The sequence below is a fragment of the Acomys minous genome (assembly GCF_964271855.1).
Source record: "Acomys minous genome assembly, chromosome: 15".
In the NCBI taxonomy this organism is placed as follows: Eukaryota; Metazoa; Chordata; class Mammalia; order Rodentia; family Muridae; genus Acomys; species Acomys minous.
Genome location: NC_140497.1, coordinates 13,310,358 through 13,335,617, shown reverse-complemented (window position 1 = coordinate 13,335,617; position 25,260 = coordinate 13,310,358). Strand labels below are relative to the sequence as shown.

The window sequence follows — 25,260 nt, the reverse complement described above, 5'->3', positions numbered from 1 at the left end:
TTACATACAGTTTAAAAGGCATTCTGATGTCAAAGATAGTCTTGAAATAGTTTTGTCAAATCTCAACCTCTTCTCATATTTTTATGAGGTTTGTGTGTATTTTTCATATATATATATGTAAAGCACACATATGAAAACACAACAAAATTTATGAAAACATATATAAAAACATAGATATGTTAATAGGAGTTTGCTGATCTGTGTATGAGCATAGTGTGTGTGTGTGTGTGTATACGTATACATGTGGGTGTATGTGTGTGTATACGTATACATGTGGGTGTATGTGTTTAATTCAGTTCACTTACCTGTCACTCATGGTTCTGTCAGGGCTGTATGATGATGGCTCATTTGTATATATTCTAAATTATTGAAAAGTACACAGTCAGTAAAAAGCACATGTGTATAAAATATAATTACTTTATGGGGATCAAATAACTACTTTTACTGTACTTATTATATGGTAGTTGAGTTTTACGTATTCATATGAAAACCACTAATTTCTATCTCACAGGCAACTGAGGAGGGCTGGGGGAGGGCGAGGGGGAGGAGGTGCTCTCCATGGAAGAGCACAGTCGCTTGTCTGGTGCCGAACGGTCATCTCTGGAAACATACAGACAAGTAACATTATACGGACTGAGCAGGGCATATTCAGGAATATATGTGCATATACATACACAGATATGCATGCTTTGATAATTAATGGAAAAAGAGGCAATTAATTTGAAGGAGAGTAGGGAGGGTATGGGGAGGGCTTAGAGGAGGGAAAGGGAAGGGAGAAATGTGATTATAATACAATCTCAAAAATTAAAAAATGCAATGCATCCTGATTAGCTCCCAAGAATTTTTCGTGCACTTATTTCAAATTCCACTGCAGTTTATAGAGTTCATGGCTTTCTCACCACATCTTAGTTCCTGACTCATAACTCTCTTCTGCCTTCTTACTTTCACCCACTGTGGTTCTCTCCTCCCCATGAGATAGGACGAAGTAGCTGCAGATGGGAGGCCATAGCTCCATCTAACTTACACCCCCATCAAAGCATCTCATTGAGAGAGATTTACACAGGCACAGTGACAAAGGACTTTGTTTTTGCCATAGGTACATGTGAGGGTAGATTGTTACAGACTTCAGTTTCCTCCTATTCTCTTTTTATTAAGTTTTTTTTCATTGACTATGCCACGTATGTTTAGAGTGCATTCTCACCACTCTCACCTTCCATCTCTTATCCTCCTCCCACGCCTCCGAGGCCTCCTCCAAATAAGCCCTTTAACCTCTTTCATGTCTATCTGTGGTGTTCTGTGACACAGGGAGTTTGCCCATGGCCACCCACATGGCATAGGTGTGGAAGGAACCACTGGAGCATGGCTGTCTTCAGGCCACGCCACGGAAGGCAATGACTCCCCTTCTCTAGCCAAGAGTTTGTGGGGAGAGAGAAGCAGGACCTCTCTCCTTCCTCAAGCCATGAATGACCGATCTCAGGCCCAGTCTCATGCAGACCGCCATGAGAACCGTGGCGTGCCCTGAAGATGGCGCTCCACAGCACATGTGCTCGTCATCCGGCCCTCACGTCCTCTCTACCCAGTCTTCTGCGGTGCTCCTTATGCTTCAGCGGGTGAGAAACAGTCCCCTTCAGGGCTAGGGATTCAACTGTCACTCCAAGTCGACTTCTTCTGTCCTTTATTGTTCAATGCATGTGTATGTGTGCATGTCATTATAGAAATGTGCATATGCATATATACTCACATATATGTATATATTTTTGTTTTTTCAACTCACCTGTCACTGCTGGACTTGAGATAATTTGACGATGATACTCCCTCTGGATATAAACTAAGGGATTATAAAAGTACAATGTCACACACACATTTTTACTGGCTTTTTAATTAAGAGAGAAAAAAAACTATAGTTCTGTAAACATTAGCTGGTTAACCTTTAAATATCAATATACAGATCATTATTTGAACTTATATTACATTTTTAGGACTTTATATGTTATTGGCATCTTGCCAGACATGATACCTTAAGCATATAATCTCAGCAATAAGGAGGCTGAGGGTTCAAGGCCAGCCTACATAGTGAGCACAGGCTAGCCCTACTTAGCAAGCACAGGCTAGCCCAACATAGTGAGCACAGGCTAGTCCTACATAGTGAGCACAGGCTAGCTATGGCTACAGAGTAAGATTGTTAAAAACAAAACAGAAGTGACCAAAAAGGAATATCTTAGGCCTATGAAAATAGAATATTCATAGGTTTACTTATTACCTTAGTATCAATGTGTAAGAGGCTTTTGCAGTTACATTAGTTCAGACTCAACTTCGGTGTGTAGTAGGGACGCATCACCATGACCTCACTTGGTTCCTGACTCTGAACTCTCCTCACCACCTGCCTATTTTCACAGTCTATGTGTGTCTTCTCTGCCTGTCAGATGGGGTTTGATAGCTCACTCCAAAATGATGGTGACTGCGTTGGGGGCATCAGCCCAGCCCAATTCCAGAATTTTTGGAGGATTAGAGACAACTGGGCATTTATGTGCTTCATTTTTTTCTGTTGGAGCTCCACAGCCCCATGTTTGACTGTTGTTGCCTTTGCCCCAAGTAGGATTTCTCCTCATTTTGAATAATATCTCCCAAGTTAACTTGTTGATGTCCCAATCACTGTCATTGCAAGCATAAGCAATTATGAGGTACAATCTCATAGTCTCACTCTTTTTTTAATTAATTAATTAATTCATTCATTCATTCATATTACATCTCAATTGTTATCCCATCCCTTGTATCCTCCCATTCCTCCCTCCCTCCCACTTTCCCCCTATTCCCCTCCCCTATGACTGTGACTGAGGGAGACCTCCTCCCCCTGTATATGCTCACAGGGTATCAAGTCTCTTCTTGGTAGCCTGCTATCCTTCCTCTGAGTGCTCACAGTCTCACTCTTACATGAGTGGTATCGAGATGAAACTTTCGCAGTAAGGCACACATGGGAAGAATGCTACGTCCAAAACGGAGGCAGACACACAGAGAGAGAGTGTGCATGCCAAGGAATGCTGGAGATTTTGCACAGCCAGTGGCGGGGCGAAAGAGGCCCACAACGTACTGCTCTTCACAGCCCTCAAAAAGAGCAAGCCTCGCAGTCACTTCGTATCAGACTTCTACCACTGAGGGTTACAGGATTAATGGCTGCCGTTCAAGCTACCTAGTGTGGAATGCTTTACCACTGAAGCGACAGCTTCCAGTGAGGTCTCACATACAGGCAGTTTCTCCTGATTACGTTTCTCATTTTCTCAACTAGATCCAAAACAAGAAGAAATGTGATATACAGGAGCTGGTATTTTAGAAATACCATCCCAAACACTCTGCTTCGTGCCCAGGTATCTGTATATATACGCATATGTAACTGACCTTCCACTGTCGCTTCTGGTATTAGTCACTGTTGTCTCTTCATTTGTGTCGTAACTAAAGGATCAAAGTTGTACGTGATCAAATACCATTTACATCACAGATTTACCTTTTGCTAAATCTGCCTATGACTTATGAATTGATTTAACAAAAAAAATTTTTTTTGACATGATAGGGGAGAAAAGGAGGTAGGAGGTTGGTTAACTAACACTAAGGCTGTGTGAAAACTCTTATGGAAACGCACTACTTTGTAAGCTAATGTCTAAAAAATGGAGGTACCCTGCATGAGTGGACAATGCTGCTTCTAGAACTCATGAGTTATGAAACAAAATCTCAACACTGGGTATGGATGGAATGCTTCGGAAGGTCCCACAACACCCAAAGCAACACAGGTATTGCTTTTGCTTTGGGTTGCCCACCAGATGTACATAGCAGGACTCTAGTGCTGAAGACATTACACACTTGGGCTAGAGGACATGGGAAGATCGATCTGGAACTGACTGGAAAGCCTCCCGTCTGTGAGTTAGTTTCATAAGTAAGGAAGGTCCCGTGCAGGTTACGTGCGGAAGAACATACACCAGTGGTCTCACTCAGTGCTAGCTGTAGTGCATGTATGTGCATGATTTGCAGGCACGATGTACGCACCATGGCAACAGGGGCATAAATGTTATTGGGGGTAACCAATTGTTTTCTGGCTGGGTTTGAGGCCAATTCAACAGGGGAGAATTCATGCTGTAGAGACCGTAGGCTTTAGAAGGGGACCTATTACTTTTATTTTGCTAAATGGTCATGTTGCTAAACTGCCTTCTAAATATTTATATGCTTATACCCAAAAGATCTGTGTTAGTCTCACTCTTGGTCTTTTTTTTTTTTCTTTTTTCTTTGCAGTAAGCTGTGGTTAATGAAGAGACATAATTGGTCACAGCAACGATATTAAGTCACTATGAAGGCTCAGTCTGTAAATGGGACATCTATAAACTCCCTGTTCTCAAGGTTCAAGGAACATCATGGAAGAAGGGACAAAAAGGAATGTGAGAGCTGGAGGCCAGGAGGAGTGCTGTGAAGTGCCGTCTTTTAGACAGGGCATGGCCACAACCTAACTCACAGCAGCTGTGGCTGCCCGCACAAGGCCTGCACAAGATCAAGCCGGGCTGCACTACGGCATGGGCTGAGGAGCGGTTCACGTGGCTCCAGCCCTGGCTGCGGAGCGATTGGCCGTTGCTGAGTATTTGGCCAGGGAGAGTCATATTTCTTTGGGTATGTGACTGCAAGCAAAACACTCATGTTCCAGTGAGTGGCTCCATGCAGGGGGTTATTTCAAAATAAAAAAGGAGGGAAATGAAGCTTGGAGGGGGGAATGTATTGGTGAGGAGGGGTGAACTGGGGTGGAAACGCACAAAACCCTCGCGCATGTATGCAATTCTAAAAAGAATAAAAAATTACATAAAATCTGATATGCATTTAGGCACTGCAGCAGAAGCGTTTCCATTTGTCCCTGGAAATGTAGGTTTATGTGAACTAAGTACAGAGGCTTGAAAAAGAAACTTTAACATATCAAGGTTCAAGAACTTTAATTGAAAACCTAATGTGATGTGGGACTGTCTTCTTTGCTGGTGTGATTTATTTTAAACTCAAACTTTTACGGGAACTCGCCCTTCTTATCCCTCCCTTCCAGTTTTCCGTTCCCTAAGTCCCTGCGTTTCCCCACCTGGCTTCACCTATTAAGGCTGTCTCTCTCATAGGCGCGTGAGGTCAGGACCGGAGGTGGAAACCGGAAGTGCTGCTCGTATGCGAGTGGGTGTGGGTTAGGGGACCTGGCTCCCATGGAAGCAAAGCCCTGGAGCAGGTTTCTTTGCTGGGAGCTCTTCCACTGCCCACTAATCCTACCTCTCTGCTTCTGAATAAGGCGTTTCTCTTCCTGGGTCTCTGTGAATAGCGCACTCAGGCGTTTTAACAGTTTAACTAGGAGTTTGGACTGCTCAACTGTAAGGTTCCCAGCAGACTATGGTCATGTGTCTTTTGCTCAGGCCCATCACTGTGTATCTAGTCCTCAGGCGAACACACTGCACACAGATGCCCGATGGTTGCTGCTGCGTGTGCCTTGCACTGTCATGACTACTTTAAAATGGTTTTCCATTGGGGGGAGGGGAAAGTCAACTCACAGAAAGCTGTCACTTTGCTTCGTTGCCACCTTTTTATTTCTGCAAACAAACAAAAAATACACACAAATAATAAAATAAGACGATTTCAAAGAATTTGTGATTTTCTCTATAGGGCACAAAAATAAGTTACAGATGACAAATTGTGAGTCACATGACAAAACCATGGCTTCAGGTTGCCAGAGTGGAAATATGAGCCATTCTCAGGAATGTATGTGTGCATGTATGTGTGTGTGTGCACACATGCATGTGCATTACTAGTGATTTAATATCAGCACTTTGACCAGTTATACCTCTTCATTAACCACAGTTTATGCAAAAATAAGCTTCTCTAACCAAGACACATGCACTTTTACTGGAAACAGAAGGACATTAACAATAAAGAATCAGCAATAATGATTAATTATTTTTCCATTTTGGTCAGCAGGCTGCTTGCAGGACTCAGAGTAGTGTGGTGAGACCGGAATAGGGAACTGGAAGGACAGTGGACACTGCCACCTTCACCTCTGCCCAGTGTGTCGCCAGGAGTCACTGGTGGAAATTGCTTCTTCAGGCCAGTGGCTGACACAAAATAATGGATATGTGCTAGGAGGGAGGGCTGTGGGGTTCCATGGGAAAGATCTAGGGGGACCACTCTATATGCAATTCTTGAGCAATAAAAAATAAAAAATAAGTAAAATATAGCATTTGAAAGTTTCAAAAATGCTATTAATATTATAATTATACACATGTATACTACGATTAACAATACTAAAAATATTAAATAATATTAAATGAATAAATTAGTAATAATTTTAAAATTGCTATGCAGCAACCATGCAAACAGACTTACATTTAAATTTTTGTAATATACATGTATTTTATTAAATTAACACAACTCCTATGAAACATTTTCTCATTACTCATTCCTAGCAAAGCGATAAGTAGAAGTATGCACAGCATTCTCCATTCCAAACCACAGAAACAACAGAATGGTTGGTTTCAAGAAATGACAATAAAGTGTTACTATCGCCATGCCCATGCGTTGGGAGGAAAGCACCACGTTGTGCTTCCTTTGATCCACAAATCAAAACTCTACACTCGCAAACAGGTTGGGGGACACCTCTCAGAATGAGTGGGTAAAGTCATCAGCCTTAGATGCTGTGCGTTAGTTTCTTTTAAAGAGTTTTATCTCATTCATGTGTATGTACGCATGCTCATGCCACAACATGCATGTAGAGCTGAGAGGACAGCTTGTGAGAGTTCACTCTCTCTTCCATCCCGTGGGTCTTGGAAACAAACTCAAGTCATCACGCTGGGGGACAAAAGCACACTAACCACTGGTCCATCCTGCTGGCCCTATGTGTTATTCCTTTTGTTTGTTTGTTTGTTTGTTTTTTACATTCTTGCTTGTATGAACTAGTTACTGTTTACTTATTCTATATTATTTTGCCACTCTCTTTCCTGCTGATATTGATGTAATGGTATTAGTTACTTTGTTTGTACTTTTATATCTCATTTGTTCATGTGTTATGGTTGCTTCTGCTATTTGTTTTCTTCTTTCTGGGAGATGCTGAGGACAGATCCCAGTGCCCTGAGCATGTGGGTTCATATTCCCATCCCTGTTTGGAGAAACCATACCTCAATCCAGCTCTGATCCAGCACTCACTGAACTTGGAAAAATACTTCAAACGTCAGAGAATAAAATAGATAAAACATCCAGTTATGAACTCTGCCCCAGATAGGCACAAACAGGGGCGACCTGAAGAGCCAGGCTCCATTTTACCTCCACTGCAGCAGCAGAGAGCACTCAGTCTCTATGTATACACCTCAATAGGTGCCTTAAGCATTGGTTGCGCCCATAACTTTCCAGACTGCATGCTGCTCAAAATCCAGAGGAGTAAACAGAATTCACACCCTACATGCACGGCTGTCTGCTAACACCTGCCTCAACTCCCAGAGACTCTCCACTCTTGATATAAGCCACGGAGAAGATGGGCCATACAGTCAGTCACACAGGCTCTAGTGTCCACAGAGAAGATGGGTCACACAGTGTCAAAGCCACCAATCACTGCCAAAGAAGCTATGGAGAAACCACACCAAAAGTTCACGTGGGACTAAACACCACACCACACACACACACTGATTTCCCTGATTACTTCCTAAGAAGGATCTTACGATGCACAAAACACAAAATAGAAACACAAGGGGTTTCAAAAGCCAGGTAACACAGCTTCTCCAAAGGCTAAAAGTGCTCTAGAAACAAACCCCAAAGACATAAAATTAGATAATATAATATAATAACATAATATAATACATAGCCAGATAAATAATTCAAAAGAATATTTAAATTATCAATAATTAAAGACAATATAAATAAGCATTCGATTGAATTAGGGAAGACAATAAAGAATATAAAAGGTAAATTCAGTAAGGAGATGAAGATTCTGAGGGAAAAACCAGAAATCTTCTAAATGAAAAAAGATCAGTGAGTGAGATGTTAAAGTAACTCAGTATAGTCTCATAAGAAAAAGAGGTAAAAGGAAAGCAGGACTTGGGACTGGAGAGATGGCTCAGAGGTTAAGAGCACTGTCTGCTCTTCAGAGGTCCTGAGTTCAATTACCAGCAACCATATGAGGGTTCACAACTATCTATAATGTGATTTAATATCCTCTTCTGTCATGCAGGTATACATGCAGGCAGACAGAGCACTGTATACATAATAATAAATAAATATGGGGAAAAAAAGACCAGGACAGTCAAGGCTAACACAAAGAGACCTTGTCTAAAAAAAAAGAAAAAAAAAAAGAAAAGAAAAGAAAAGAAAAAGAAAGAAAGAAAAGCAGAATTTGAAAACAATATGGACAAATTAGAAAACTCAAACAGTAAGAAATAAAAACAGTATTTTAAAAGGAGTGAACAGAAAAATTCAAGATCCCTGAGACATCATTAAAAGACAAAATGAACATTAGGCACAGGTAAGGGTTGGAATGGAAATGCTGGCTAGCAGCATACACAAAAAAAGTGTTCAGTGAAATGACAGAGAATTTCTCAAACCATGACAAAGATACAAACAGCTAAGCACAGAGATAGTTAGAACCAAAAGGAGGCATGACCAGAAAATAACCTTTCCACAACATTTAAAAGAGAACACAGAGAGATGAAGATAGTGGTGAAGGTACATAACATTAGAGAGTTTGAGGCAGGAGGATTGTAAGTTTGAGGTAAGCGCAACGGGCAACACAATGAATTCCAGGTAAACCCGAGCTGTATAGTAAAACTCTGTGTCAAACAAATCAAGACCAGGAACATACCAAATAAACTAATGAGATATCTCATTACCTTAGGAAAGAAATACGCCAGAACTGGTAGAAGGAAAGAAATAACAAAGATCAAAGCAGAAATAAGTGAAACCAAAGTTAAAGTAATAATAAAGGATCAATAATACAAAAAGGTGGTAACTCAGGAAGGTTAAAAAAACATCATATGAGGTATTTGAATCCTATCTTTTCTTTCTCCCATCTCCTACCAGACCCCATTTCTTTACTCACTCAACTTCATATTCTCTCTCTCTCTCTCTCTCTCTCTCTCTCTCTCTCTCTCTCTCTCTCTCAAGAAACAAAACCATGGCAGCTAGAGAGATGGCTCAGTGGTTAAGAGCACTGACTACTCTTCCAGAGGACCCAGGTTCAAATCCCAGCACCCTCATGGCAGCTCACAACTGTCTGTACTCCAAGATCTGACAGCCTCATAGGCATACATGTAGGCAAAACACCAATGCATATGAAATAAAATAAGCAAAAACAGCACTTGGGAGGCAGAGGCAGGCAGATCGCTGTGAGTTTGAGGCCAGCCTGGTCTACAAAGCGAGTCCAGGACAGCCAAGGCTACACAGAGAAACCCTGTCTCAAAAAAACAAAAAAACAAACAAACAAAAAAAGCAAAAAGAAAGGCATACACAAAACTCCCAAATTTTTAAAAAGAAAAACTTTAATATTAAAAAAGAACAAAAACTACCTCATTAACATCTGCATATTAAACCAGAAGTTGTGCTGTACTCCTTGGCAGGTGGAGGCAGCAGCTTGTAAGCCTGAGACCAGCCTGAGCTACATAGTCCTGCCTCCCAACTTCATAAAATATTGTCTACATGTTGAAATATTATTTAAAATATATTGTGTTAATTATAATATATGGTTAATTTTTAAAAAATTAAAAGACACAAAAATCAAACCAAACTAGCTAAAAGAGAAATTAAAAGACCCAAATAAATAAAATCAGGCAAAAATGGGCATTAAAAAAGATACCAATGAAATCTAGAGGATCACAGGGAAAGAGTTTGAAAAATATATGACAATAGGAAAATATAGAACATGTGGAATTTTTCCCTTCATAGGACCTTACAAAACCAAACTAAGAGGGAATGTAAAAAAAACAAACAAAAAAGGAGATTAATAACAACAATGGGATCGAAGCAGCAAGAAAAGGCTGAGATCAAGACAGGCTCTTTCCTGAACTCTATAAAGAAACATTAACGGGTCCCTGTGACATCTCCACACATGTATGCACCCTGCCTTGACTACATCTATTCTTGCAAGCCCTCTTACTCTCCATTTTGCTGTTCAATCCCTTCCCATTCCCTGGGGTCCCCCTTATGCCTTCAGATCATCTTTTTTTTTTTTGATAATAGCATCCACTTGTTGGAGAAACCATGTGATACTTGGGTTTTTGTGTCTGGTTGATTTCACTTAAAATGATGTTGACCAGTTCATCCATGCTCCTACGTGTGTGTGTGTGTGTGTGTGTGTGTGTGTGTGTGTATACATATATAAATCAGTTATTTGAAATTTAATGTCATATTCTCTCGAAATTATGCCTCATATGATTGTCATATTAGAGTCATATTAAAATATAGGGATTGGCGCAGCTTTGGCTTGTTAGCACCCCGTGAGTCTCATCTAAGCTCTTGTAACAGTTCTTCTATCCCCCCCTTACTTTCACACACCATGTCTGCTTTTCCTGCCCTTCGGATGAGTAAGGGATAGCAGCTACAGGCCTGAGCTGGGGTTCAGCTCAGTTTGATGTTTTGAGTTTGGGGTATCCCTAGTGGCAGAGCTCTGGAAGGCGAGGCACACTTTCAGATCCCATTATGCCCGCTTCCCTTCTCTGTTGGGGGGCTCTTCTTCTATTTTCACACCCCCCATCTCTTCCAGGTCCCAAGCAGGGTTCTAGGCTACACTCAGAAAGGGTCATATGCAGAGATTCTGATAGAATCCTAAGAATTCTGACTGCTATGTATTAAGAGTTATAAACAAATTATCACAAATTTCTTCCTGGTGATCAGCTCTTTTTTTTTTTTTTTCCACTTCGCTCCTAAAAGAAAGAAAGTTCATATAGACACTTTTCACCTGTAAGAAAACTGATTAGTGCTATTTGCGCTCACAATATACATTATAGCTCAGATCAGCTGAGACAACTCACGCGCTGCCAGTGGTTTCGTAGGATGTAGAATACGCTGTGAAAGTGTCCACAATTCTGCCAAAAAGTAAGAGGATGCAAATGAAAAAGGTAATCTTGAGGGGTAAGTAGAGAAGAAAATGTCAAATTCTCACCTGGTTGAAGACCATTAAAGCTTTTTCTCAGAAACCAGCAGTGACTGCTCAGGTAGAAATTAGGGTAGAGTAGACAAGCCTACGGGTCAGGGAAGGGCCCAAACAAGTCACTGGGTCTTGATTCTCTCAGTCCCTCCATCCCCAAAGGCCAAGTGACACCTTGGAGACTGCCTCCTCTGGGGCTGCCTTTCTCAGGAGCTTGAAGGAGATGTAGCCTGACCCAAGCTGTTGCCTATGTACAGTGTTTCCCAGGATCTGAAACTCTGCCCCGGGCCTCTCTACCTCTCCTAACCCAAGCTAAAGAAAGGCAACGACTTCAGTCTCGGCTTTCAATAAGGGTGGCTTTGTAATTCCTCACATTACCCAGGAAATTCTCATATTATTCTGAGACAAAAGGTGTAGATTGAGGGCATCCTAGGCAGGCCTTCAGCTCTTTCCCTATGTAAGTCACCAGACAGATCAGCCAACAGTTCAAGGAATATGAGCTTACAACTCAACAAAATTAGGTACAAGAAAAGTATAACTACTGAGAAAAAAAAACCACAGCATTTGAAACAGCATATAAAGGAAGAAATTGAAAATTTTAAAACAAATATGAAAAATACACTTAAGGATAAGCAAACAGAAAGGTGATGGGGAACAGCAGGTGGGTCGGTGGCTACAGGCACATGCCTTGTAAGTATGACCACCTAAGTTCAGTCTGCGTGTAAGGTGCAAAAAAAGAACTGACACTACCAAGCTGTCTTCCGATCGTCACCCATATTCTGTGACAGATGCACACACAATGAATAATCTGTCAAAGATGTTGGAATAAGTCTTATATAGCTGTGAAGCCTGAGAGCTGTTATAACAACTAGCCTGGCAAGGTATGTCCGTGAGGACAATACTGGCACGGATGCTATGGAAGTAACCAACTTATTACTGATTGCAATTAGGCCTGCTCCACAGGAAGAAATCGTGGAACTGTAATTCTGAATGAGAACCTATGGATTGGGAGCTTATAGATTCTAGGGGTAAACTTACTGTCATAACTTTGCGAAATATATAAAGTTTCATAGTATCATTGTATCAAGCTGCCTTCTAAGTATATTTCGCTGTACCCATAGATTATAGCAACGGTCAGTCCTCATTAGAGAAACTTCTTTGTGCATGGGTGGTGGTCAATATAGAGACTCAAAACTAGTCAAAATTCAAATCAGATTTTTTTAGGTTGTAAAAATACTAATGTGCATCTTCACCAGCAATATCAGTATCGCTCTGAAAGTGAGTCTAGTCTTTTCAAGTTTGTGCTTTGGTTGTTTTCCATGAGTCATGACAATAACCAAGAAAGTGAGTGAGGGCTGGAGAGATGGCTCAGAGGTTAAGAGCACTGGCTGCTCTTTCAGAGGTCATGAGTTCAATTCCCAGCAACCACATGGTGGCTCACAACCATGTATAATGAGATCTGGTGCCCTCTTCTGGCCTGCAGGTGTACATGTAGGCAGAGTGCTGTATACAAAATAAATAAATAAATAAATAAATCTTAAAGAAAGAAAGAAAACGAGCACTGATAATTCGAAGCAGATATAGACATTTTAATGTCTTAATTTAGTTCTTATTTATCACACACTTCAAGAATATCTAGAAGTAGACTTTAGGCATTCTATCTGGTCTCTCTGTATCAAATGAAAATTTCAGAGTTTCCAATTTCTATTATTTTCACATCTGTCCTTTCAACACACTTTTCATTAATTCTTTTTCTTTACATCAACTTCTAGATACCACACATGGCAGTGAACTTCAAGTTTTCAACTGACAGTTCAACTTTACAAGAACATTTTCTCCCAGGCATATTTCAAATGAACATCCTAACATGTTCATACGGTATGTTTCAGTCATATCGAAGGGAAGTATTTATTGACGTGTTTAAAAGGGAGCAATTATTTGGGGAAATATTACCAGGAAATAAGAAGGAGCATGTACAGATGCCCATTGAGCAAAACACATCTGGCAGCCGAGAAGAACAAATAGTCCCCATAAGCTCTGAAGTACATTATGGTGTTTGGACATTACTATACATCAAAGACGTGTTTCAACAGATTGCCAGTATTACAGAGGCCAAACTCTTTACATGCCATGGCTGAAGACAAGACCACATAGGGACCAATTCTCACATGTCATGCCCACAGGTGTACAACAGAAGCCTCATAGGAATCTCATCTTGTGTTCTCATGTGGGGAAATTGTTTAAAGTATTGTAGCTTTTCATATAACTCCAGCATCCATTCATCTAAGTAATAAAAACCCACTTTTGACCTTCACAGGGATGACAAACATCATTTGAGGAATGGAGTTGGGTCAACTGCAGTGTCAGTGGTGGCCATTTCTGTGGAATGACTTTCCTGAGTCGCATGGTAGCTTACTACCCCTATGTACAATACCCATATCACGTCAAACAGCTGTCCCTACAGGCGAAGCTTAAAATGATTGGAATATGCTTGTCATGCTGCCTAAATTGTAGTATTTTAAAGGAAAATTATGAGCATAGATTTCTTTAACCTGTGAATTTGTCAAGTGCCACTTGTATTCAGTTTACCCCTATTAGGAAGGTGCACATATGTTCCTGATTCTGCTAACCCCGAGTGAGAGCTGTGCTTGACGTTTCGGTTATGTCACTCACCTGTTATAGCCATACTGTTCCAACCAGAAATACAAAGGCGTTTTCTTGAAACTCTGCATGGTATTATCTTGTGACTAAAGTTAATTCACAGTTAGTCTAAAAAAAAAAAAAAGGAGAAAAAGAAATGGCGCATATGAATTTAACATTCAATAGGTTAAAAGTGCATGTTATTGAAATCAGGATGGAATTCATACATAGAATTTCTGAAGTCTTGAATCTTTACTATTCTTAAATCTACAATATGTACAAACTTGTCATATATATGAAACATAAATTCTGTTTACTTTTGCTATTTCAATCCCAGAAATACAAGAGCAGACTTGTTGAATGTTCAACAAATGTTAAGCTTAGTTTAAATACAAGACGCTTCAGAGATTATACACTGGCTACAAGAGGCAAAAAGTGCAATAAAACCTTTTTTGTTTTCTTGGTTATTTCTGTTGTGGTTTCGACAAGGTGGTGTTTTGTAGTCAAAGCCAGGCTAGAAGTCCATATCTTCCTGCCTCCTTCCCCCTTCTGAGGGTTGGTTTGTGGCAGCATGCCTGGCTGCAAACCAACTTAGATCAACACGGTAATTTACAATACTTCCATCCTGTAACAGTCTGGTCAAAGAATATTCAAGGTCCAAAGAAAGAGAGAAGAGAGTCAACCTCAAGAGTTTACAAGTGGATTTATGTTAACTTGAGAAAATTGCAAGTCATTAAGGAAGAAATATTGTCCAACGATAGGCCAAGTTAATAACATCACAGTGTCTGAGGAGGTGGCCATTTTTTTTTTCCGTGAAACAAAAACAAACCAGCAGGGCGTGGTGGCGCTCACCTTTAATCCCAGCACTCGGGAGGCGGAGACAGGTGCATCTCTGTGTTCGAGGCTAGCCTGGTCTACAGAGTGAGAGAAGCCCTGTCTCAAAAGACAAAACAAAACCCAAACCAAAACAAAAAAAAGACCAGTTTAGACAAAGATGGAGGTTTTTTAATTTGGGGACTGCAACACAGCCACCTGTAAGTTCTATGCCTTCCCACAGTGGCGGCTGTACACAGTGGAAGCCGAATCTATCGCCGCTCAGGTACTGCCCGGAGCTGCACAGGGGTGAACTACGACAAACCAGGCAGAGGCAGATTTCTAGGGGTCCCACCCCCCAGCAAGTCCTGGACCCATTACTTGTGGGCAGGGCACTGCCTTTTCTGCACTGCTGGGGTTTGGAAGGAGCTAGAGCTGCCCTGACCCCGCAGCAGGGCTGGGAGAGGGACCCTCAAGGCCGAGTGTCCTAGCTTAGCCACCCCTCAACTGAAGGGGGAGCTGACTTCACCCCAGTTCCTGACACCAGTCTTCTTGCCTGCTGCCCTTTAGGATAACAGCTTTTCTTTTATTTTTTTCCTCCATTTTTTTTTTCTTCTTAATTTTCCCCCAAATTAAGCTTGGTATGTCAATGAAACCAATCAATTCATGGAAGAAGACTAGTACTACATCTACCAACTTAAAAGTTCTTGTGTCCAGGGTCGAGGCTCTGGGCGTTCCTCAAGGAAGGAAGACACATGTCTCTTTTCTCATCAGCTGAGACAAAGCCAACTTTCCTGTTTAAGTGCCCCTAACAACCCATAGTACGCTCTCTCTGCTCTCCAATCCCACCCGCCAGACCTTCCCCCTAAAACTTTTACTTTTAAAATCCTCCTAGTGAGAACAAGGTACCAATATTAGCCAATGCAGAGCCAGAGGACGGAATGGAAAATCCTTACTAAGACCCTCACAGGAAGGTCTTTATCTGTTGCTAAGAAACAAGCCAATATGTAAACAGAACTCCATGTCATGGCAACCCTAAACCAAAGATTCTAGCGGTCCTGAGGTTGCTGTAAGCTGGGAAATACAATGAGCTCGCGATTCCCTATGGTAGGAAATGAGAAACAGATGCTTTCCCCCTTAAAGAGTGCAGGCGAAGGGGTTAAGAACTTACCGAGATCAAAGCTCACAGGGCAGTATCTCACAGCACCAGTTGTATGGCTTCTGCTTTTTCCTCGTGAATCTCAGAGAAAGGATGTTTCTGCTTTTGGTGGAGTGAATGAGTGAGAACGGTCCCTATAGTCTCAAGTACTTGAATACTTAGCCCCTATTGGTGGAACTGTTTGAGAAGGATTAGGAAGTGCGACCTTGTTGCAGGGAATGTGTCACTGGGGGTGGGCTTTGAGGCATCAAAGGACTCGCTACATTTCCAGTGTGTTCTCTCTGCCTTGTGATTGTGGCTGCCTACCACCTTACCTTTGCTCTATCACCATGGACTCAAAGCCTCTGAAACCGTAAGATCCTTTTTAAAAGCTTTATAAGTTGCCCTGGTCATGATATCTTATCACAGTGACTGTAAAGTGACAAAGACACTATTTAATCAAAACTTTGAGACCAGTGTATCTGAAATGTAACAAAGACACTACTTAATAAAAAATTTGAAACCAGAATGTCTCTGAAATAAAAGTTTATCAAGCAGTTACTGATGCTGGCCTAAAATGAAAGGAGTGATTTGGACACAAACTCAGAGAGCCACAAGCAGTGTGGCCAGTAAGAAATATGCCCACCAGATAGAGCCAAGGAACCAGATGGCCAGTAAGATAGCATGGCAGATAAAGGTGCTCGCCACCAAGCATGACAACCTGGGTTCAATCCCAAGGACCCACAGGGAAAAAAGGAGAGAACCAACTCTCACAAGATGTCCTTTGACCACACACACACACACACACACACACACACACACACACCATGACATGTATACACACACATATGCACATACTAAATTTTAAAAATGCAAAGCCAGTGTATTTTTTTTTTTACATTTTATTTGAGCATGGAGCCCGGGGTTCCATCCCAGCACTGCATAAAAAGGCATGAAAACACACTCCTGTACTCTCAGTACTTGGAGGAGGACCAGAAGTTCAAGGTCACCTTGACTACATACTGAGTTCAAGATCAGTCTAGAACACACAAGAGCCAATGTCCAAAAATAAAAGTGGAGAGAAAGCCCTAGGAATTCTAATTCCCCCAACAGAACGGAGAAAACAGAATTTGTAATACTAGGAGATTTTGGAACAAATCAAGATAGCCAACAACATGGGTTAAAGACACTCACACTTAAGTAAGGCCTATAGTTTAATAGTATTGTGTGAGTTCGAGGCCAGCCTGGTCTACAAAGCGAGTCCAGGACAGTCAAGGCTACACAGAGAAACCCTGTCTCAGAAAAAAAAAAAAAAAGTATTGTGTCAACGTGGACAAAGGGACTGTGGCCATGCACTTTGTTAGTGCCAGCAGGAGCCAGGCAAGGCTGTACACATAGGCTCTGCTGGCTTCACAAATTCACTAGCATATAATGATATTTACAGTTAATTTTTTTTACAATTAAATTTTTAATTTTAAAGCCTTGATTTAATTTAAGCTCTAGTTTTTTAAACTTGGTGACTTTTAAGTATTTATTTCCTCATTAAAGAATGAATTGGGATGGGTGCTCCTTCAACTCCACTTGAGCCGCACAGAATGACTTTTCTTTTCATTAATTGTTTTATTTATTTACTTAACATCCTGATCCAAGCTTTGTCTCCCTCTTCTCCTCCCAATCCCTCCCTCTCACTTGCCCTCCCCCCATGCCTTTCTCCTCCCGTGGATATCAACCCGCCTTGGCTTTCTTACTTACAGAGTTTGTCCTACTTTATTCCAACAAAGCAAACGAACATAGGTGAGCAGCTGGTGAAAGGGGGAATCTTGGAAAAAATCATGGAATCATATTTGAGGTAATTCATCTCCACTGCTTACCTTTTCCAAACGCTAGAGGCCTGAAGAATTATTCCCAGCTGGTATGGAGCCAGAGCCTCTTCAAAAGCTATCAGGCCAAAAGGAAATTTACTCCGCCAAAAAATATTTCCAGAAAAGAGATTTTGTTTTATTTGTTTTTCTCAGATAGGGTTTCTCTGTGTGGCCTCGGCTGTCCTGGGCTCACTTTGGAGACCAGGCTCACAGATCCGCCTGCCTCTGCCTCCCAAGTGCCACCGCGCCCGGCTTTGAAAAATATAAAATAAAATTGCTAGAGAACATAAAAATACAATACTACCCGTTGGAGAGTAGCGGAATTTGTTAGATAGGGACTGACGGAGGCAACGCGAAAATGAGCCAAGGGAGGCATCTCCAGAAGCAGAATTGTTCCTTAATCAGAACAGCGGAAGCCGCAGTCTCTCCCGGAAGTGAAACTGTGCGGAAGTGGTGTGGGCTCTTAGGGTTCTATAGGATGGAAAAGGGCGAACCCTGTGGATGGAGGAGTTCAGATGCGGCTCGGTCCCCTAAGTTCCGGACGTGTAGGCTCCAGCACGGCTGGTATGCGGGTCTCCTCACCAGAAGCTTCCACAGGTGTTACCAGTCAAGTTAGCTTTCCAGTCCCTACCTCTCAGCCCACCTGAGGCTTTTGAGTCAATAACCCTGCCGAACTGATGAGTTATTTTGTTCCAGTTTTCCCCTAGGGTTATCAAAGCATTTTAAGAATTACACAAATAAATTTGTTATTTGCCGTTTAAACTTAACATTGTGACTTAAGTTCATTTGAAATATGTAATTTAAAATACATCTGCTTGTACTTGTGGAATTGTTGAAATTTATATTGACTCTCTAGTCCTAGCAAGTAGGGAGACTATCCCAGGAATGCTTTTGGCAGTCACAAAACCAGAGCTACTTGGCAGCGATCATTCCCCTAGCCGGCCTCCCACACCCGCATACTCATCTCCCCTGACTGTGTCTGACTTTCAAGGCTCTCTTCTTCCAACAGTTTTTGCCCCCTCTTTGTTTCTCAGTGGCTCCCTTATGCCTGCATCTGATTCAAGCAAGCCTCCGAATCGAAGGACACTGGCTCACAGGAGGACTCTTTTTTTTTCTTTTTAAAAAATATTTTATTAATTTATTCATATTACACCTCAATTGTTAGCCCATCCTTTGTATCCTCCCATCCCTCCCTCCCTCCCGCTTTCCCCTTACTCCCCTCCCCTATGTCTGTGACTGAGGGGGACTTCCTCCCCCTGTATATGTTCATAGGGTATCAAGTCTCTTCTTGGTAGCCTGCTATCCTTCCTCTGAGTGCCACCAGGCCTCCCCATCCAGGGGATGTGGTCAAAAATGGAGCACCAGAGGACTCCCTCTTTATTCTCTTTAGAAAGTCCCCTTTTCGTCTCCTTTCACAGTTTAATTCATGACCAGTCTCCTTCAACACAAGCTCTGCCTGTATTCAATCGGTAGCCTTTGTAAGAGTGTTTTGGTTTGTTTGGGGCTGGGGTGGTTTCAAGTCTCACTGGAGCATTTCTACAGTCCAGTCTTTGTAGAGGAGCTATCATCTTAAAAAACAAAACAACAACAACAACAACAAACAAAACACCTCTCCAGGATGCCATTTAGAATGGTGTGTTTCCAGGGGAACTAGCAAGACCGTTTTAATGACTTAAATTTGGGATGTGCTCAGAGCCAGAAGGTCCTGGAGAATTTGCTCTCCACATTCCTCAGTATTATTACTATAGGAAGAAAGCTATAGACGGCAGTGACAGTGCTCGGCCAAAATTTTCAGGATTATATGACCCTTTCAGCTGCTTGGAGTTGCACTTAGTTGTTTACTATTAACTATTTATTCCTAGGTCTTAGCTTTAACTAAGGTCTTTTATGGTCTTAGACTATATCATAGAATGACTTTAATTCCTATCTGGATTGATTAAAATATCCGGAGTTTTATCCCTTTAAGGACCAAAACAAAAAATGTTATTTAAATTGTTCTTTATGGGGTTGTCATCTATATATTCTGCCTTGCATTTAAAGCAGGCTATGCCTGAAGATTCTAGATGAAACCTATTATGAAACATGATGCCCCTGGAGGAGGGACGCATACAGTAGTACCCTGATTTCATCTGTTATCCCAAGCTCACACTCTTTAGAATTCTTATGTCATGCTTTACCTAGAGTGCTGTGTGTGTGATGCCACTCACATTAACATATGTAAGCTTTGGGTATGCCCCAAGAAACGACTTCTCAGCAGACCACAACTCCTATTAGCCTTCTTTCTCCCCTACCTCTGGCTGGTGGGTTAGAAGGGAGGTGGAAGCATTTGAGAACCCTAAATAAAGTAGGTTTTGAAAAACATCTAAGCCTACAGGCTCGAATCCTGACTTTTCCTTGACTAACTGTGACATTAGACGAACAAGTGATTTAACTTGACTTTCCTCGTCTACACAATGAGCATCATATCTCATAGAGTTGATATGTGAATTCAGCTAATGGGATACATAGAAGAGCTAGAGATAATGTCAACACATAGTAGTCAGTCAGTAAATGCTAATTATTTTAATTTGGTACAATCTTACAGCACACTAGGATTGCTTAAGATCATGAAATCATTATCCCGCCTTTCCTAGCTGAGCATACTAGGAAGTCATGTGTTGCATAATGAAACGATGTCCGAGAGGTGGGAGAAGCGTGAGCTCACTCCTGCGCAGAGATTGCTGGGTACTCTTGGGAATTCCTTACTCTGCATTTCCCACAGTTGTGCAAAGGTCATAGGTGACACACACCTACGCACCATGAGCCTGGTCCAGAAATCCACATTATAAATGCTCCCTAGTTGTTCAGGAAATGTGCAGTTATATTTCTGGAAAACACTTCATAATGAGCCTCCCTTTTTATCTTTCACAGACAGTAGCAATAAACAAAACCCTTAGGATGAAGACTAGTGATACAGATCAGCTGGTAGAGTGCCTGGCAAGGATGCAAAAGCCCTGCGTTCAGTGCCCAGCATCACATAACCAGGTGTGATGGCCCATTCCTGAAACCCCAGCATTCAGGAGGACAGACACAGAAGAATCAGAAATTCAAGGTCACTCTTGGTTCTCTGTCTACACACACACACAGAGAGAGAGAGAGAGAGAGAGAGAGAGAGAGAGAGACAGACAGACAGACGACAGACAGACAAAGAGAGAGAGAGAGACCAAGACAGAGAGACAGAGACAGAGAGACAGACAGAAAGAAAGAGAGACAGAGAGAGGGGAGACAGAGAGAGACAGAGACAGAGACACAGATACAGGCACATACAGAAACACACATAGACACCATGATAAATTAGACATAAGAGACACTTATAATAAATTAGAAATATCCTTGGCAGGATATTTCTGAGCAGGAGAAATAGTTCAGTTGATAAAGTACTTGCTGCATAATCATGAGGTCCTGAGTTTTTTCCCAAGAACATACATGGAAACCAGAGTCAGAATTGTGAATTTATAATCCCCGTGCTAGAGTGGCAGAGACAGAAGGACTCCTGGGACCTGCAGGTCAGTCTAGCCTACGTAGCAATCCCAGACAAGTGAGAAACCTGGTCTGAAAAATGAGGTGGAGAGTGAGTGGGGGAAACATGCATATGTGAGCATGCGCGGGGGGTGGGGGGTGGGGGGGCTGCACACACAATCTATAATGTTAGTAATCTTAGTTAAGCCAGTTTCCAAGACTAAATCCTACCTTTAGGCCACTTGGCATCCAAAAGTCTCTCCTTCCAGTTTTTGCTTCCTTTAAGCTTCAGGAGGATGGAAAGCTGTGCTAATGAAAGGAGGAAAAGAATGGAATCTTAACCGACCTTTGGAAAGTTGGCCCGCAGAGCCTGGCCATAAGCAGGATTCCCATCAACGGTTTGTTGTTGTTAGTGTTCAGAATGAATGTGTAGGCTGGAGTCTGTTCTCATAAGCCCGCTTCTTTGTTGTTTTTTTGTTTTTTGTTTTTTTTTCCCTACCTGGGTGCGCTAAGTGAGGCTAGCCTTAAATGGTAGTCACTCTTATTTCGTTTGCTGAAGTCTTCACTCAGCCTTTCTTACTGAATTCTTAGACGTTTATTCAAGATTGACATTTCCACCGATCTACCGTCCAGCAACTCTGCTGGCACCACACACGCCTGGCAGCTGGCCACCGCAGCAACAGATTACCTCCTCCCGGGAACTCATTAAAGCTGTGTGTGATGGCGTCGACTGCAGCCATCCCACATCCACCCAACAGGTATTTACAGAGCACCTCCTCTGAGCTTAATGAAGAATCCCAAAGGCAGCTAAGGCATGATTTCCCATTTCTCATCTATTTAAGATTGTTTTTAGTTATTTTTTTTTTTATGAGTGAGTTTTTTCCTGAATGCATGTATGTGCACTACACACATGCCTGGCACTTTCAGAGTAAGAAAGGGGTATCTGATACCTTGAAACTGGAGTCAGGGATGGTTGTGAGCTGGCCATGGTCTCCACAGTTACACAAGAGCAGCCAGCACGCTTAGCTGCTGAGCCATCTCTCCAGTCTTCATCACCAGGTCTACTGAAAGGATTTAAATAGAGCAAGTCCAGGCACTGGTTTTCTTTCTTGTTATGCTAAGGATTGGATCCAGGTCCCTGCACATGCTAGGCACATGCTCTACCACGGAACTAAATCCCCAGCTCTTCAGTTGTCTCTCTGGAGAGATTGGTGCCTAACAGTTGCCAGGAGTAAGACAGTCCCCCACCCCCTTTGTTATTTATAACTAAAATCACAGTTCATCTGCTTCTAATATTTTAATCTTGCTCTTGCCTATGGGCTTTTATTTTTATTTTTATTTTTTTGCTGGTAGTGGCTGTGTGAAACGAGCCGGGGACCTCAACCATACTAAGGGAACACTACTGCTGATGTGTGCCTCTTGCACTTGCTCAGCGGTAGAGATCTTGCAATTATAAGTGATAGCCAGTTGAAAACCAAACCAAACCTCATGTGGGTGATGATGTACAATTCAATAAAAGTGAATGAAAATTCTACTCTTGATGTTTATTCAAAGTGTATAGGAATTAAAATCAGTAAGACTGTACTCAAAGTCTCTCAGAAAGGCAGACATGGACAAAGCAGTTGTCCCTGTTGGATGCTATCAGGGAGGACTTGAACGCTTACCAGATAGACAGAGCACAGAAGGGTCCCGTGCATTGAGAACGTCATGTATGGAACCCACAGGTTGAAGAAGTGTGCTAACAGCCTATGACGTAGGCAGAGTTTATGTGTCAAGTGGATGTGCCAGGTCCTGAAAGACCTATGCTGAGGAGTTTGTGTGAGTTCTGCCGCTGGGAGTAGAAGAAATGATATTCCTTAAGGTGAGTGGAACGTTCAGATTTGCACTTTATAAAGAATATTCTGGCTCCTGTGAGTGGGGCGAATCAGATGAGAGAAAGCAGAACAAGGACATTTTATAAATTTAATACAAAAGATGATCCTGGGCAAAAAACCTATGCTAGACAGGCCGCAGGCCCTAGAGAGGAACCTAGTACCGGTACTCTGCTTAGTGGACCTAGCATTAAACCAATTCCTTATGCCCGAAGATTTAAGGCAACTCTCAAGGGAAGCTTCTGTCAACAATGATCAACACAGAAACCTGCAACTTATCAAGGTCTGAGAAGAGACTACAGAATGCTCAGAACTAAAGAGAGTAAATTACCTCACAGGCCTCCTTCCAAGTCTCAGGGATCATCAGAGAAGATGGGGTGAAAAGATTGTAAGACACAGAGGTAGTGGGTGTCTCCAAGGAAACAGTGTTCTGGATACAGTGCGCTAGCTATACATGTGCACTCAAACAGTTGTGACGACGTGCATAAAATCTGACGGGCCTAAGCCAGACTGAACTTCCACTCCCAGCTGAGGCGCTGTTAACACTTGCTGGCCTCCCCGAAAGCAATGTCAGTGTTCTCTAAAAGTCAAGCCATAAGCCGGGCGTGGTGGCGAACGCCTTTAATCCTAGCATTCGGGAGGTAGAGGCAGGCGGATCTCTGTGAGTTCGAGGCCAGGCTGGTATACAAAGCAAGTCCAGGACAGCCAAGACTACACAGAGAAACCTCGAGAAAACAAACAAACAAACAAACAAAAAATAAAGGTCAAGCCATGACAGGCCCACCATACTCCAGTGGAAGGCCACATATTAAGGAATATTTGGGCAATTGGCCTTGATAGGGAAAAGACACAAAACTAGGTGGGAAGGGAAAGGAGAATGGACCTGGGAAGAGGTGGAATAGGGAGATGGATAGGATCAAAAGTTATTGTACAAAACTCTCAAATAAAAAAGGTGATGCGCCGTCCAACAGGGACCGAGAAAGCAGAGACAGCATCAGTAGAGTGGGAGGATTACTAGCTGTAGAGACATAGTGAAGGCAAGTTCAGAGTGACTCAGGTCTCCAACTTTGGAGGTCAGCTGTGTGTAGGTGTTGTACCTGAATGCAGAACTGCTGACGGAGGACAAAACCATGTTTGGGAATCTACGATTGGATGACCAGCTCAAAGATTTCCAGAAGGATAATAGTCAAAGGGCTGGGAATCATGTTTGGGAATTTTTATCTGTGGATGATGGCTGAAGGCCTGAGAGGATGGGCTTGCCTGCAGGAGTCCTGAGTGGGGAGAGATAAGCGACTAAAACGATAACAAGATGTGCCCACGAAATATCAACAATCCGGCTGGCTAAACAAAACCGGCACAATGACAACACTAGTCAACAGGGCAGCATGACAGACGGAATTTCACAGGGTCCCGACCCTAGATGACGAGCTACAGTCAATCAATGGCTCCTAAGAGTGGGGAATTTTTCTCCAGGGGCATGATCCCTGACAAGTTTCAATTAAATCTTAAGTGGCCCCATTTCTACACACACACACACACACACACACACACACACACACACAGAGAGAGAGAGAGAGAGAGAGAGAGAGAGAGAGAGAGAGAGAGAGAAAGAGAGAGAGAGAGAGAGAGAGAGAGAGAGAGAGAACAGTTAGAGAAGGAGGAAGGAGGAGTGGAAAATATGTAAATATAATACTTGAGTAAAATTCTAAAATAAATTTTAATTTTAAATTTTAGATTAAAAACTATATTTAAAAAGTGTCACACACCTTTAATCCCAGAACTCGGGAGGCAGAGGCAGGTGGATCTCTGAGTTCCAGGCCAGCTTGATCTACAGAGTGAGTTCCAGGACAGCCAGGGATATGCAGAGAAACCCAGTCATGAAAAACCAAAAAGTAATAAAATGAGATAAAAAAGAACATTTCTTCTCAGCAAAGTGAGCATGGACACATCACAGGGAAAGCTTATCTAGATTGCTGGAACCACATATAGAAAGGTAATCTGAAACACAGAACCAGCAAAATGCTAGCCAAGCCTCCCTAATTGGTCAGAGGATGGTTGGAAACACAAACTGGCAACACCAAAGTAATAAAAATAAAAACAAAAAAAAATACTTAAACTGAAATCTCATATTGTCTCCTGAACACATTTCCTTTATAATGCTTTACATAATGTATACATACATTATAAAAAAACCATTCTAATCCAACCATACACGGTCTTAAGGCATTTCACCAGGCGGCCACTTATTCTCTCCCTATGGAGCCACTATTCTATAGCAGCCACTGGGGCTAGTCCACAGAGACAGGATGGTAAGAA

The 25,260-nt window shown here is 42.1% G+C and overlaps 1 protein-coding gene across 9 annotated transcripts in view; it reads right to left on the bottom strand.

The window, feature by feature from the left end:
• The window catches only part of LOC311584715 (phosphatidylinositol 3,4,5-trisphosphate 3-phosphatase TPTE2-like), an 83,667-nt gene extending 60,003 nt beyond the window's left edge, over positions 1–23,664 (bottom strand). For 2 of the 9 annotated variants that reach the window (XM_084759300.1, XM_084759302.1), the window contains exons 1-7: positions 15,454–16,204; positions 13,796–13,891; positions 11,007–11,060; positions 5,553–5,591; positions 3,394–3,447; positions 1,775–1,828; positions 306–359 (exon numbers count right to left, since the gene is read on the bottom strand). In XM_084759300.1, coding sequence (XP_084615426.1) covers positions 306–359; positions 1,775–1,828; positions 3,394–3,447; positions 5,553–5,591; positions 11,007–11,060; positions 13,796–13,854 — 314 coding nt within the window. In that variant the 5' untranslated portion in view covers positions 13,855–13,891; positions 15,454–16,204. The other 7 variants (XM_084759297.1, XM_084759295.1, XM_084759301.1 and 4 more) reach the window with 7 other exon arrangements.
• Positions 23,665–25,260: the final 1,596 nt, after the last annotated feature.